The sequence below is a fragment of the Mustela nigripes genome, chromosome 1 (assembly GCF_022355385.1).
Source record: "Mustela nigripes isolate SB6536 chromosome 1, MUSNIG.SB6536, whole genome shotgun sequence".
NCBI classification, from domain to species: domain Eukaryota; kingdom Metazoa; phylum Chordata; class Mammalia; order Carnivora; family Mustelidae; genus Mustela; species Mustela nigripes.
This window is the reverse complement of record NC_081557.1, coordinates 53,953,885-53,968,644: the sequence shown is the minus strand read 5'-3', so window position 1 is coordinate 53,968,644 and position 14,760 is coordinate 53,953,885. Positions and strand designations below refer to the sequence as shown.

General features: G+C 50.6%; 1 protein-coding gene across 1 annotated transcript in view; it reads left to right on the top strand.

The window, feature by feature from the left end:
- TENM4 (teneurin transmembrane protein 4) overlaps positions 1–10,763 on the top strand; it is a 376,128-nt gene extending 365,365 nt beyond the window's left edge. Inside the window, exons 29-30 of the mRNA XM_059411810.1 lie at positions 2,586–2,728; positions 5,214–10,763. Coding sequence (XP_059267793.1) covers positions 2,586–2,728; positions 5,214–5,972 — 902 coding nt within the window. The 3' untranslated portion in view covers positions 5,973–10,763. The remainder of the gene's footprint in view (positions 1–2,585; positions 2,729–5,213) is intronic.
- The last annotated feature ends 3,997 nt before the right edge of the window (positions 10,764–14,760 follow it).

Here is a 14,760-nt window from a genome sequence, read left to right as displayed (position 1 = left end):
CCTTACTCACACCCAGAAATAACACCCCTAAAAGCAGCATCTTTTTTCCAGAACTTTCTTCAAAGGTCCTAAGATATACTGCAGTAGGATAGGCCTAGGTCATATGCTCCCTTGCCACACCCTTAGGTGGAGTCCGAGTCCCTACAGCTACATGGATACACCGAAAGGAAAGAGCGGGCAGGCCGAATAGGATGCTAGGAAGGCAACCACGTAAAATGTCTACCGCCGATACATCACACACACCACGGCCCTAACCCTCCCGTGAAGCCTGTGAGATGGGGATTACTGTCCCCCTTCTCAGAGAAGGAAAGTGAAGGTCAGAGCAATATAGTAACTCGCCTGCTGGGAAGTGGCAACGCTGGAGTGGAACTCTGCTCCGACTCCAAAATCCTCATTCTGGGAACGGAATTCACTTTGTAATGTGCTCTTGTAAAGGGATTGTTACTCATCTCTGCCCCAGGTGGCCACACGGAAGTAAGTCTGGGGCTGATGGGTAAAGAGGAGCTTTTTAACTTGAGGGAAATGTCTAGCTCTCGTGTCATAAAAAGGAAGAGTAAAATTCCCAACTCTTCAGAAAAGTGCTGTAGAAAAACCAATGAATAAATCAATTTTCAACATTTTTCCTAAAGGCATCATGAGAAATGTTCCTACCTCCCATCACTTATAATTAAGGCCCAGCCCTCTTTTGGGGCCCCTGGTTTCCTGGGAATTTGTAGTATCACTGATAGAAGTTTTCTTTTCCAACTACAAATTCAGATGCAAGTTCTCGGCCTCAGGCAAAAATGGCTTCGTAGGGGATTTTTTTTCCCTCCTGCTCTGTTTGTTTTAATTTCCTAAAAAACCATCTGCCACAATTCACAGAATCGGAGATTCTCAAAAACTCAGTGAGACTTTGGAGGAAAGCTAGTGCAAGGGTCTCATGTCATAAATAAGGAAATGGGGGTCCAGGGATGCAGAGGCCTGGATTCGAAGAGACATAGAAAACCTTCTATGAGCCAGAAACAGAGCTGGACACTTTAGAATATAGTATAGGAAACAGTCCTTCCTGTAACAGTCTTAGAACAGTTCCCCCATATGATGGCTGCCCAGAGTGGGAACACTATAAGCGTTCTTCTCCAGGGCTTAGTGAAAACCGTTTCTACCAACAGTTTGTAGATCTGGAATTAGAACCTCAGAGAGGAGGCAACTGTCCCAGTTTACACAGTCTGCAAGCTGGGGAGCCTGAATTTGGACATGGGTTATGTCTTGCCTCACCATGCTCTTTTCCTTTCTTGATCTTTCTAGAAGTAGAACATGGGTTTCTAAGCTGCCCTTCCTACCTTCCTTCCATGCCAGTACCTCTAGATTTCACACCCCACAGAGGGGCTTTGTTACATCCAAAAAACACAATATCCAAAAACACAAACGAGACACAAAGGCAAACACGAGGTTCTTGACTAGGAAGAAAGGCAGCATTCCCGTAGCCAGTTTTTCGTTCTGGTTCTCTCTCTGCCTTGCTGAGCTGCTCTCCAGCTACCTGCACCCTCGCTGCACTCACCTCCCCTCCCCAGGCCTTGCCTTGCAGGATGGTCTTGGCCTGAAGCCCCCCTTCATCTCTGAAGCCTGACAAAATGTACACCACTATCAATGTCTGCCTCAAAGGCCACCTTCTCCATGAAGACTTGTCAGCCTGTCCATCTGAAAGGCTTCTGCCCTCCTCTCATCATTTTGTCTTGTGTCAAAGTTTTGCATGCCCATGTCACATCTTCCCTTCAGGGTCCTGAGCATGCAAGCTGAGGGTCACTGTAACACACTCCTGGGCACATTCAGCAGCAGCGGGCCGGGTAGCAGGTGGCACAGAATCCATCCTCTTTCTCTTGCTTACCTGTTGGCTTCCCTGATTCTGTTTTTCAATGAGCCAAAGGCTCATGGCAAAGTCCTCCCTGTCCTTCAACCTAATATTTTATAATTAGTAACTCCCCAGGAATGTTAGAACATCAACAAAACCAGTCCCTATGGGGTTAGATCCTCAGGCCCAATATTAAAGATTGGATAATGAAGGCACGGGGAGGTTAAGTGACTTCTTCAGGTCACTTCCCAAAATAAATGAAAGGTGGGAGTGGGGGAGGGACTCTTTGACCTTTGGGAGGTAGGGAAGGAGGTAGGAAGGGAGGGAGAGGAGGCAGGGCTTGTCTTAAGTGAATTTTCTCTTTGAAAACATTCATTTACATGTTCCTTTTGGATGTGGCTTTCCCCCACAAGTGTGTCCTCCCAATGGCCGGAGAGGATGCGGGGGACTTCCTCTATCCACAGCTGCCCCCGGGCATGAGGCCAAGGCCCCAGGAGATGAAGTGATAGAACGGGGGATCTGGAAACACGGGCTCTACTGGACACATACCCAGGAGGGGCACACCAGGTCCCGAGCAGACACATGGCTTTTATAACCATGGAGCGGTTTTGCAAAGCGCATGTAGTAGTTGACTGTCCCACCCACAGCACTCCACCCCTCACCCCCGCTGCAGCCTAGCTTGAGGCTGATTTGTTGGCATATGTCACCTCTGAGGGCCACTTACTCCATGAGGACATGTCTGCTTCTCTCCCCCCAGATGTGAACAGCTGGCTCCTCACCTTTGGGTTCCAGCTACACAACGTGATCCCTGGCTACCCCAAGCCAGACACAGACGCCATGGAACCATCCTACGAGCTCATCCACACACAGATGAAAACTCAGGAGTGGGACAACAGCAAGGTAATTGGCTGCCTACCCTTGGGCCCTTCAGACATGACAGGAGTGGGTCTTGCAAAGCTTTCCAGGAAAGCATGATGGAAACCAATGTGGGGCCTCCACAGAGCCCACCAGAAATCGTTCAGCAAATCTGTAGACACCCTACCACTTGCAAGCCACCGTGGACCCAGCTGTAACAGCACACAGACCCTCACAAGCCCTATTCAGTTTTCTGTGTTACGCTTAGTGTGGAAATCTACAAAAACAATGAGCCTTTGTCACTGCCCAGAGCGAAAGTGTAAGGAGGGAGGGTGTGTTCTAAATATGAATGTGGTATTTTCTGAGCACCTTGATGCCCCTGAACTTGCCTGAGGTATTCTACACCAGTTAACGCACAACTGTCCCCTGGTATTCCCGTTCACATTGTACAGATTTAATGCCCGAGGCTTTCCAGTGCCACACAGCAAGGGAAGGGGTGGGGCTGGGATTCCAACCCGGAGCTTTCTGTAGGCGTTCAAACAAATGTTACTTTCTCTTTTGCTCCTTTTATGACCCAGTTGGGAAGACTCACGGAATTCTATAGCTGTAAAGGTCGAAGCATCCTTTTGCTGGTTTCTTCATCCCCTTCCCCCATGTCCCTCTCTGAATAATGTGTGTACTAGGAGCTGGCTCTTCCAGGCCCCAGGCTGCCCCCTGTGAATGCAGGAGTGAATCAGGCAGAGAGCAGGCCTTCCACCGGTCCACATCAAAGGGGAAAGCGAGGTTGTTAGATGGCATACCACTGGCAGCCAGAAACTTAATGCGTTCAACCTGATTCCATTAGTCCTCAGCTGCCTCCTTCCCCTAGACTCTGGAGAATGTGACTTTGCGCCTCTCGGCTCTGGCGGCACCCTAAATTCTCCTTTTTCAAAGCACTCACCGCACTTTACTTGAGTTCCTGTTTTCTTCCTGTGTCTCCGCCAGACTGTGAGCCCCAAGAAGGCAAATACTGGGTCTTATCTGGTACCTAGTATACTGTCCGGCCCCAAAACTTCTGTTGAACGAACAAATGGTTGAAAGAGTTAACAACCCTGTGAGCATTTTTCCCCATTTTATAGATGAGACCAGAGGTCAGAGAGACTTGCTCAAGGTCACTCAGCAGGAAAGGCGGTGAGGACTCCTAGTGTGTCTGACCACAGAGCCCACCCTCCTTTGTGCTGTTCTCTGCTGCCATAGCCCTGCTCCAGTCCCCAGGATCCCCCCCAAGGCCAGCCTGGCTGTGCCCGGGGCTGATTCCCACAGCTCAGCTCCTCCCCGCTCCGCCCCCACCACCCCAGCTTCCCTCCCACCCTGCGCAGAGCCCCAGTCTCTGATGGCCTGTTTGCCAACCTCGCCTGTCAATGAATTATTGATTTCTGCCCTTGGCAAGCATCGGAGATCTTTGTTGTTGAGCACTCCAGCTTCCCTGAAACTCTAGGAAATAATTGTTCACAGACAGGGTTCTATTAATTATAAAGAGGACTTAATTTCAGTGAGAAGCCGATGGGCCTGTTTCTAAAGCCATTTCCCTGAGTTGCCGATAAGGCCCCCGGAGCCCGCCCGAACCTGGCTTTGCCAGGCTCCCTGAGCCATGGGAGGGAATGGTAGGCGGCATGACATGGAGACATGGCCTAATCTGTCCCCCAAAGCAGCCAAGAGCGGGGGCATCTGCAGAGCCCCCAAGAACAATGTGGGGGCAGAGGCTGAGAACTGAGAACAATAAAGCAGGGCAAGAGGGTTTACCTAAATCACCACTTCTCATCTTCCTAAGCCTTCCTGCCATTGTTCCATCTCACCCACATCAGCCCCTTATCCTCCAGGTTCCAACTCAAGCATGAGTCTGTCCTTGAACCTCATTCCTCCGCCTTCAGGCTGAGATGTTCTGAGCCGTCTTTGCTGCTCCCTGATCTAGAGCCCTTGAAACTGAACCTCTAGAATCAGACCCGAGTTCAATGTTGGCTTAAATACTTACTGTGGGCCCATTACGACTTCTTAGAGACTTAGTTTTCTTAGATGTAAAATCAGTAACATGACAGCACCTACTACATAAAGTGATTGTAGAGATCAAATGAGATCCTGAATGTGACTTCTTTAGCTCAAAGACCAAGATGTATTAGCTATAGGCATGACTACTACTTCTCTTAGACCACCAGTTACCACATTCGATTATGGGTTTTATTGTGTCACATCTGTCTTTCCCAGTAAATGATGGGTTCCTCAAGGACAGGGATGTTGTCTGATTCATTGTCGTCTCTCCAGTGGCCAGAAAAGGACCTGGCACAGAGATGTATCCTGAACAGTTTCTTAATGGAAGGATGGGTGAATGGACAGAGGAAGGGTGGTAGGATATTCTAGTGGTCAGCAGTAGAGCTGCATGCTACTGGTTAATAAACACATATAGATTTGACTTAGTAACATAAGCTGACTCTTCAGGCTGTTAGAGGTTTTCCCCCTTTGTCTCATTCTCTCTCCCTATCTGTTCCCCCATCAGTCTATCCTCGGGGTACAGTGTGAAGTCCAGAAGCAGCTCAAGGCCTTCGTCACCCTAGAACGCTTTGACCAGCTCTACGGCTCCACCATCACCAGCTGCCAACAGGCCCCAGAGACAAAGAAGTTTGCATCCAGTGGCTCAGTCTTCGGCAAAGGGGTCAAGTTTGCCTTAAAGGACGGCCGAGTGACCACAGACATCATCAGTGTGGCCAACGAGGATGGGAGGAGGGTTGCTGCCATCTTGAACAATGCCCACTACCTGGAGAACCTGCACTTCACCATTGATGGGGTGGACACCCACTACTTCGTGAAACCAGGGCCTTCGGAAGGTGACCTGGCCATCCTGGGCCTCAGTGGGGGGCGGCGAACCCTGGAGAATGGGGTCAACGTCACCGTGTCCCAGATCAACACGATGCTCAATGGCAGGACTAGACGCTACACAGACATCCAGCTCCAGTACGGGGCACTGTGCTTGAACACTCGCTACGGGACAACACTGGATGAGGAGAAGGCACGAGTGCTGGAGCTGGCCCGGCAGAGAGCCGTGCGCCAGGCATGGGCCCGCGAGCAGCAGCGACTTCGGGAAGGGGAGGAAGGCCTGCGGGCCTGGACAGAGGGGGAGAAGCAGCAGGCGCTGAACACAGGGCGGGTCCAAGGCTACGATGGCTTCTTCGTGATCTCCGTGGAACAGTACCCAGAACTGTCAGACAGTGCCAACAACATCCACTTCATGAGACAGAGCGAGATGGGCCGGAGGTGACAGAGAGGACCACGGCCTGCACTTCTTGCCAAAGACAGCTACTCTTTCGTGGCCACACACCTGACTGTGTTGTACTTAAAAAAAAAAAAAAAAAAAAGAAAGAAAGAAAGAAAGAAAGAAAAAAAAAGAAAAATCCTTTTTTTAACAAGTGCAGAAAACAAACAAAAAAGATACTGGTTGCATTGTAACTCATGCAACATCCTTTTTTTTAAGAAAAGAAAAACACAAATTTGGCCTTCACACATTTTTTGCAAAGAGCAGAAGGTTTTTGTTTTTTTTTCTGTAGTGTGATCACAATGAAAACTTTCTTGTCTTTTGTTCCCTTTCTCCTTGAGGATTTTTGCCTGTTGTTGGGGTACATTTCTCCTCTCTGAGACACACCTCCTGAGGTGTGCCCTTGTCTGTCCCTAAGTACCCGGTGTGATGTGAGACACAAGTGTCTGTGCTAATTTGTCTCATGTGCAACCCTTGACTGTGGGGGTCGGGCAGGAGTGAGGGGTGCAGAGAGTCCCGGGCTAGTACCAAACTTCCGAGGGGGCCTGGAAGGAGGGTCTGCAGGACCTGAGGATTTTGGGCTCAGCTCCCACAGACAAGTGGTGGCTTTTTACTCACCGTGTTCTGTGCCTCTGGAGGACCACAGATGTCTTCATCTTGCTCTGGGGAATTTTGTGATATCATTTAGCACCTTTTTCAAGCTGCCCCCAACTCCTGCCCAAGCTTTATATTTTGATGCTAAATGGAACCCCAAACCCTTTTTGCAAATCCCATGTAGATGTTGGTGCCAGCCCCATGCTGGGATGGAGAAAGCATCCCCCAGGTCCCTTCCCCCAGTCTGGTGACATAACATCCTGGGACGAAGAGGCTCATCTTCCCCAGGAGGGAGAGGCACCCAGGATGTCTGTGGTTGGTCAGTCTTCCCATGATGTTCCTTATTATTCATCTCTTCCTCTCTCCCAAAGTCAGATGTGAGAACCAGCACTGCCCGGCAAGCCCTCCACATGGGCCCAAGGTCCAGGGAGGGGCAGGCCACCTGCAGCAGAAAGACAGCAGTGGCGGCAAAGGTACCAGCCTGCCTTCCTGGGTGAAACTTTCTCCCCATGACTTTGGGTATCTTCCCTCCACTGCTCAGCTCCACCACTGAGAAGCAGGAGTGTGGAGAGAGGTGCTTGGTGGCCTTTGATTCTGGAAAGAGACTTAAGAAAAAGTCAGCCAAAGAGAGGAAGGTATAAGCCAAGCGTCTTCTAACCAGCTCCTGAAGGCTTCTCTGCCTCCCATACATGGGCCAGTAACACAGCGGGGATGCAGCAGCTTAGGCCTTCAGGAAATTCCTTCTGTGAAGTTCTTCTAAAACCGCTTCCCCTCTAGAGGTGTCCGTCCGGGGTTTTAAAGAGAGCCTGAGGAGAAAGAAGGAAAGAGCTAACCTGGGTGGCCTGGCAGTGTCATCCAGCGCCTGCCCCCCCAACCCCCCCATGTTGCCCCAGGATGGGGCCAGTTCCTGAGGCCAATGCCCCCACAGATCAGGGAGGCCAGGCTACAGTTGTCCCTGTGAAGGCTTGGCCTGAGGTTATTGGAAAGAGGAGTGGGCACAGCCCACCCCGGGAGGGGCTGCCCAGGGAGAGGCAGCAGCCAGCAGGCCAGGGAAACACTGAGGGGAGGCAAGAGTAAACAGCAAGAGCTAGGAGCTCCTTCTCCTGGTTCATCTGCCTAATTACGATCATCATTACCACTCACAGGAGGTTCTGGGAGACCAGGAGGGGAAGCCAAATGCTTCCTTTTGAGCTGGGCTTCTTAGAAAATGGGACTTTTATGGATTACATTTACATTAAGTGTGGAAAATGAATTCTGAGTCTGAGCTATCCCCTGTGGAAACCTTGTTGGACTGATAAGCTCATGGCACCTTTATAGCCTTACAGAGTCTTCAGAATATTACACGAGCTAATGAAACCAAGAAGGTCTTTACTGCGTGAGAATTGGAGCAGCGTGTAGCCTGGTTTCTGCCTGGCAGAGGGAGGCATCCACAGCTTCTCGGGAGAGGAGGTTTCGCCTTACGTCATCCCACCGGGATGAGAGGATACGTTTCGCTAAGTGCTCTTCCTGTTTCCAAAAAAGTCACACTCCTGCGACCTTGCACCTTGGCCTGTTTGGCCACTGCGTCCAGAGCTCCGCTGGGTCAGATGCAATGCTCCTGGGGCCCCCTGCACGTGGTCCCTGGGAGCTGGTAGTGGGCTCCCATCTGGCACGATTGTTCTTGGATGGGATGTACAGCAGTTTGGCCTGAAGAACACATGTGTTTTTTTAATCCAAAATAGACTTATGCCTCTCAAAGCATACTCTTGATATAAGGAGTCCTTAGGGGAAGCTCTCCTGCCCTGTAGCCTAGCTGATCAGTTCTATCTTGGCTGCCTGACACTAGTCAAAACTAGTGTCTAGTCAAGACCTGGGGACATCTACTTGGAGGTCAGAGACAACCTGAGAGCCCAGGGAATGACTCATCTCCCTGCACCTTCCCAGCCCTCTGAGCCTCCACCATCACCCCCTCCCACCAAAGTAGCAGTATGGACTTCACAAGAACAAAAACACAGAATTCCTGTGTGTTCCTTTTGTTTCAACGAATAATGTTTTCCCTGTCCTGGGCTACACCCCACTGAGGAGGCCCAGTGTCCGTGTGGGGAGAAGTTGAGGCATTCCCAAACTTTAGAGAAAAGATGTCAGGTGTGGAGTAGGCGGCTTTCTGTGCCACCGGTCTGCATGGGCACTACTGCTCCTGGAGATGGTGCTTCCAGCCTTGGCCTGAGTCCGCTTCCATTCCAGCCAACAGGTGACTCAGTGCCTCCCTTCTCAGTCTGTCCTTCTGCCGAGACCAGCAGTCCAAATCTCACAGCAAGAGTGAATCTGAAGGCATAAGCCAGAGTTCCCTGTGCCCACTGAGTGGCCTCCAAGCATCAAATCCTATCCTTGAGGACACCTGCCCTTTTGGCACCAAGCAGCCCTGACATGTCCATTTCTTGGAGCAAGCTCATGATCCTGCAGGATATCTGCTTCTGTGCCCTAGAAAAGGGTTAATTTTGGAAGAGTTCCTGCCTCTTCCCTGCCTTCCACAGCTATCATCCGCCCCTAAACCTCAGCCCCTCTGCCATAATTTTAAACAGGACTTCAGTGATCCCCCAACCTGGTTTTTTGTAGGATGAGATTTTCTTTTTTTTAACCCATCCTCCAGACAGACAGCACTGAAGGGAAGAGCTCTGACGGGGAGAGAAAGGGGAAGAAACTTTTGTGATAAATGACCGCCTTGTTAGCCCCTGATGCTTGTCTCTCAGAACTGTGGGCTGAGAATTGACCCAAGGAACAGCCCAGCGCCTGATGTCTACCTAGCGATGGAGAAATGTGAAACAGTCCCTGGGAAGGTGACCAGAAGTTGGGAATGGTTTAAATAATCAGGATGGGATCGGGGAAGCAGAAGCAGAAGGCGACGGAGAGGCAAGGAGAGGGATTAACCCTGGGCAGGGTTTTTATACACATATAACAAGGAACACATTCACTTAAAAAATTATAAAGGACCTTTTCAGCTGTGACCTTTAAGTACCACCTTTATAGGTGGCAGTTTCCATTATGCAAAGAAGGGCTCTCGAGGGGAAATCTTAGAATGCAGTTTCACATCTGCAGCCTCGTGGTTGTGCTTGCCACGCGGTGAGGGCAGGGAAGCTGAGCGTGGTGCCCAGGAGGAAGGTGCTCGCCAGGACTCTGCAGGATCCCGGGCTTTGGGGTTTGATCTCCTGGTGCTCCAAGTCAGATCTCTTCTCCATTCCTCATAGCAGCCACTAAGCCCAGGCTCTAGCTTCTGGTCCTGAGCTGGAGCCCGCCTCCGGAGAGGTCCCAGAAAGGACCCAGTCTCTTCATTCTGTTGGGATCCTTGTTAGGACTCAAAGCCTTCTATTTAAGGCTCATAATTCCCAGATAGGTTTATACACTTGTCCATGTTTTATTGGAAGGGAGGGGATTAAAAGAAAGAACTCTGTTGTTCAAGGCCCTTTCATTTAACCTTCAAAAAAAAACAAAAAAACAAAACAAAAAACAGCAAACTCATTTTAAAGACTCATTGCTCAGGTGACAGAAACTTTATCCTTTCTAACCTTTACATTCTCCAAAACCAGCCCTGTGTACTTGACTGCCCCAGACACCGGCGAGCTCTTCGGTTTCATCACAAATGTGGAAGAGCAGAGTGCGGGGGGCGGAGGGAGGCATGAGTGGGGCTCATGTTGGGCTTCTTACCCCCTCTAGAATGCCAAAGGCATGACACTGGGTGACTTCTTGGTCCCCAAGAACATGGGATTGATTCTGAGGGCAAATCGCCAGCGGAGAACCAACCCTCGGACAGGCTCAGCTGTCCCGGCAGAAGCTGAGTCACAGACGTGTGGTGGTGCCCGGCAGCCCCCGACTTACCCGACACCAGAGTCCCACTTTTCTAAACCTGCCTGTTCTCGAACACTTCTGAACCCGCAGCTTTGGCAAAAGGACTCTCCCAAGCTGCCTTTGGACGACCAACACTGGAGACTCTGGCCTTACCATGTGGAAATAGTTTTCCTGAAGTCTGGAACTAATTTTGAGAAGTTTTTTTCTCAACACTTTTGTGTTTCTAACACTGTATTCTTGACTGTGTAAATACCGACAAGGCTGTAAATAAATGCAGATGTAGATACCTTCTAGAAAAAAAAAAAAAAAAAGCATAAAAACAAAACCAGAAGTGATCCCGTGTAGCCTTCGTTGACAAATAAAAGAATATTTTGTGTTTAAGGTGTTGGGTGGCCTTTGTTTGGAGAGGAAGGACTGCCCGAGCCAGTGCTCTGACTTACACTTCTGGATTGCTGCTGTTCTCAGGGTGACCCACAAGACTCGGGCCCATAGCCCCAGAGGTCCTCATAAGCCATCTAGGTGACAGCCGTCTGGAGAGGCATTGCCAGAGGCCCCAAAGGCCCTGGGGCTTAGCCTCACGAAAGTCCAGGCACCCCTGACATCAGCTGTGCCCCACCGCTCCTCCAGGCCATGCCCTTCCCCAGTTGATGTCCTCACTGGTCAGGGACGGGCTCCAAGGGGCAGGACAGCCCGACACCACCCTGAAAATAGAGCCACGGGGCACAGAGTTGTCCCCCAGGCCACTGGTTGTACTTTTGAAAATAAATGAATGCATAGTCATCATGGAAATTATTATAACCACATAATACAACTTGGAAAAAAAGGACAAAACTTTGAGCATTTTCCTCTCTTTCCTTTGTGTGTTCTTAATGTAGCTTTAAAAATAACTAAGGTAGTTATAATCACAGCATACAGGTAATTTTTCACCTTGCTTTTCTCACTTAACCTCACATTTAACCTCTCAGCTCTAGAAGTCAGGGATGACAGCTGGTCACTTCAGAAAGTACATTTGCTAAGCCCAGCTCCTGGTGTGAATGGGAAACCTCATGAAAATTCAAGTCACGGGGCAGAGGCATAAGAGCAAAAGGCCTCCCTGCCCTCCTGTTAGCCTCAACCCTGGCCCTCTGGGAAGTTTCAGGCACCTACCTTCCCCCGCAGGCAACCTGTGGCTCCCCAAGACTGCTGCCCAGACCATCCTGCTGTGAGACCAGGAGGCATCTGCCGTGGTCGGAAAAAACCCTACTCTGCTTTTGGAGTCAGGCCAAATTGGGTGCAGAACCTGGATCTAGCACTAAGAGACCTCAGCAAGTCTTCTAACCCCTGTAAGCCTTGGTCTTCCTCTCTAGTGATAGTATGATGATGCATACCACTCAGAGGACAGGGTACTCAGTGCCCCCATTATACTCCAAGCACAACAGGCTTTCTCCCAGGTAAGTGTTCCACCCCACACCCCAGCCCCAGCCCACCACACCCACCTTCCTTCCAAAGTCCAGCACTCTTCTCCCTACACAGGTGCTTCTCAACCTTTGGCCTGCATCAGATTGACCTGTAGGGCTTATTGAAAAAAAGACTGCTGGGGAGGGGGATGGGGGGTTGGGTGACCCTGGTGGTGGGTATTAAGGAGGGCATGTATTGCATGGAGCACTGGGTGTGGCGCATAAACAATGAATCTTGGAACACGAAAAAATAAAATTTAGGGGAAAAAAAAAAAAAGACTGCTGGGGCGGGGAACACCTGGGGGGATCAGTCGGTTAAGAGTCTGCTCGGGTCATGATCCTGGGGTCCTGGGATTGAGCCCTGAATTGGGCTCCCTGCTCGGTGGGGAGCCTGCTTCTCCCTCTCTCTACATTCTCTTTCTCTCTCCCTCTCAAGTAAATAAATAAAAATTAAAAAAAAAAAAAAAAAACAACTGCTGGGTTCCCCTCCCTGAGAATTTCTGAATCAGTGGGTCTGAGATGGGGCCCATTAATTTGTATTTCTAACATGTTCCCAAGAGACACTGATACCCCTTCCTGCTTGGAGAATCACTGCTGATTACACTGTACTGTGGACCCAGTAAGCTACTTAGCACGGCACTTCAGATGCGCTGAGTGTATGAAACCTCCCACGGTGGCCAGACTGTAGAGCAGGGGTAACAGCTACACAGACAAACCCCCACCACCCCCACCCCCGTCTTCCTCTGTCAGCTGCACCAGAACGTGTCCCCCACCCTCACCCACCAAATGTATCACGGACTTTCACACCTTAGGGCCTTCAAGCCCAGCTGAACTGTGCTCCTGACGGCTTCTTGCTATGTATTCCCCTCTCGGAAGGCACGCACTGAGCACCTGCCATGGGCCAGGCACGTCTCAAGACTCTATCAGCCTCACGTGTTGGCCCCTCGAACTGCCTGGAGGCCGCGGCTATCTAATGCTCTGTGTGTCTCCAGTGCCCAAAGCAGGTGCTCGGCGAGGGGTCACCCTCCGTTCAGCTTTCTCTTTGCCTTAGGGGCTCCCTCTCTCTGCTGTATTTGAGAAAGAGTAGGGGCCTCCTTCTGAAAGGAGGCTGCCTCCCCTCCAAACTGAGTGCTGCTCCTCCCTCCACTGCCCCTGCTCCACCAGCAGGTTTGCTGCAGCTGCCTCCACTGTAGAGAGCAGAGCTGGTCCTCTCGCCAGCGCCCCACCACGCTCTCTGTATCCCGCCCCCAAGTTGCTGACAGAGATTCGCCCTTTTCAGGATCCGCCAGAGACCATGGAGAAAGCCACAACCTATGGGGAGAAAGACTTTAAAAGTGAGTAGTACTAGGGGTGCCCCGGTGGCTCAATTGGTTAAGCATCTGATTTTTGATTTCGTCTCAGGTCACACGATCTCAGGGTCATGATCTCAGAGTCCTGAGACTGAACCCCAGCCTGGGTCTGCTGAAGATTCTCTCTTTCCCTCTCCTTCAGCCCCTCCCCCTCTCTTAAAAGAAGAGTGAGTACTAATATGCCTTGTCCCAAATCCAGGGGAGAAGGGTCTAAGAGTCAAACCTCTTACAAAGGCTTTCCATTTGGGGTTACCCCACCCTGACCTCGTTCCCAGTTCTCACGCTGGCATCACCTGCGGGTGCCTCTCCCTCCATATCCACACTGGAGATCTCTCTCCACACCTTGGGAAGCTCCATCCCTACTGGAGAGCCCCCACCCCCACCCCTGCAACCCCCATCATTTATTTCTCAAGTCTGGAATAATCCCAGAGTGGGCTCCAACCACCATCCCCAGGCCAGTCCCCTTTCAGCATACCAGGGGCAGTAGGAGTTGCACGTACCTTATTTATCCTTTAAGATTTATCCAAAGCATACTTGTGGAGACACACCTTGCAAAGATAGGTATCATCAGTTCTTAGAGCTGTAGAATTTTAAACCCTTTGGAAAGAATAGAAGCACTTCCCTACCTGCATGTGCACTCCCGCCCGGTGGACGTCAGTCGGTACGTGACATTGTATGCAGAGTAGACAGGCCTTCACTTTGTCATCACCCCCCTCACCTTCAAAACATGCCCACTCCACTCCGCCAGACTGAATGCTTAGGGTAAAAATCTCTCCCCCGGTCTGTGAGATGGGAACAGAGGGCATGGAGTCCTTCTTCCAGATATGGATATTCTATCACTGGGTGGCTGGATGGATGGCTGGGAAGATAATGGATGGCTAAATGAATGAATGCTAGAGCCAGGGCTTTGAGGAGGCCGAGAAGAGCAATTGTAATTTATCAACAAATGTTCAATGAGCACTCCATGTCTGTTAGACACGACACCGAGGAGCCTTAAAGGGACCTTCGATGTAAAGCAGGACCTTTTGCTTACCAACATTACCACCCAATCAGGAGGTCTAGAAGAGTCTGGAAAACAGCATATGCTCTCTGTCACTGCTCCAGAAGCCTCAGCCTCCAGACTTGCTAGAACTCAGAAGTCTGGCGAAGGAAAAGAAACCTTCCAGGTTTTGCCCTGGGGAAGGTGGCCAGAGGCCCAAAAGCTTGCGTTTCATCTAAGAGATAGGGAGTTGTCAGGTTGATAGCAGAAGCATGGCAAGGCAGCCAGGGGGTGCCGGCACTGCTGTGAATAGGGCCCCTGAGAGCAGAATCCTATCAATATCAAAAGTTCATGTCCAGACCCTGAGGGCAGGGCTCTGCGTCTAGGCAGGTGGGCGGGGCAGTAGCCCTAGCTAGAATCCACACTTCACTTAACATACGTTTGGTTTTAGGAGGAACAAAGCTGTGGGGCCTTAAGCTCACCCTCTGACCATAGCCATGATTCTGTCACAGGGCTGCCCACACCGTGCACCTCCTGCTGTGTCTAAGGCTCCTGATGGGCTCCTTGCCTGATTCAGCCTGTGATTTCCACTAGAAACTTAGAGACTCCAGCTA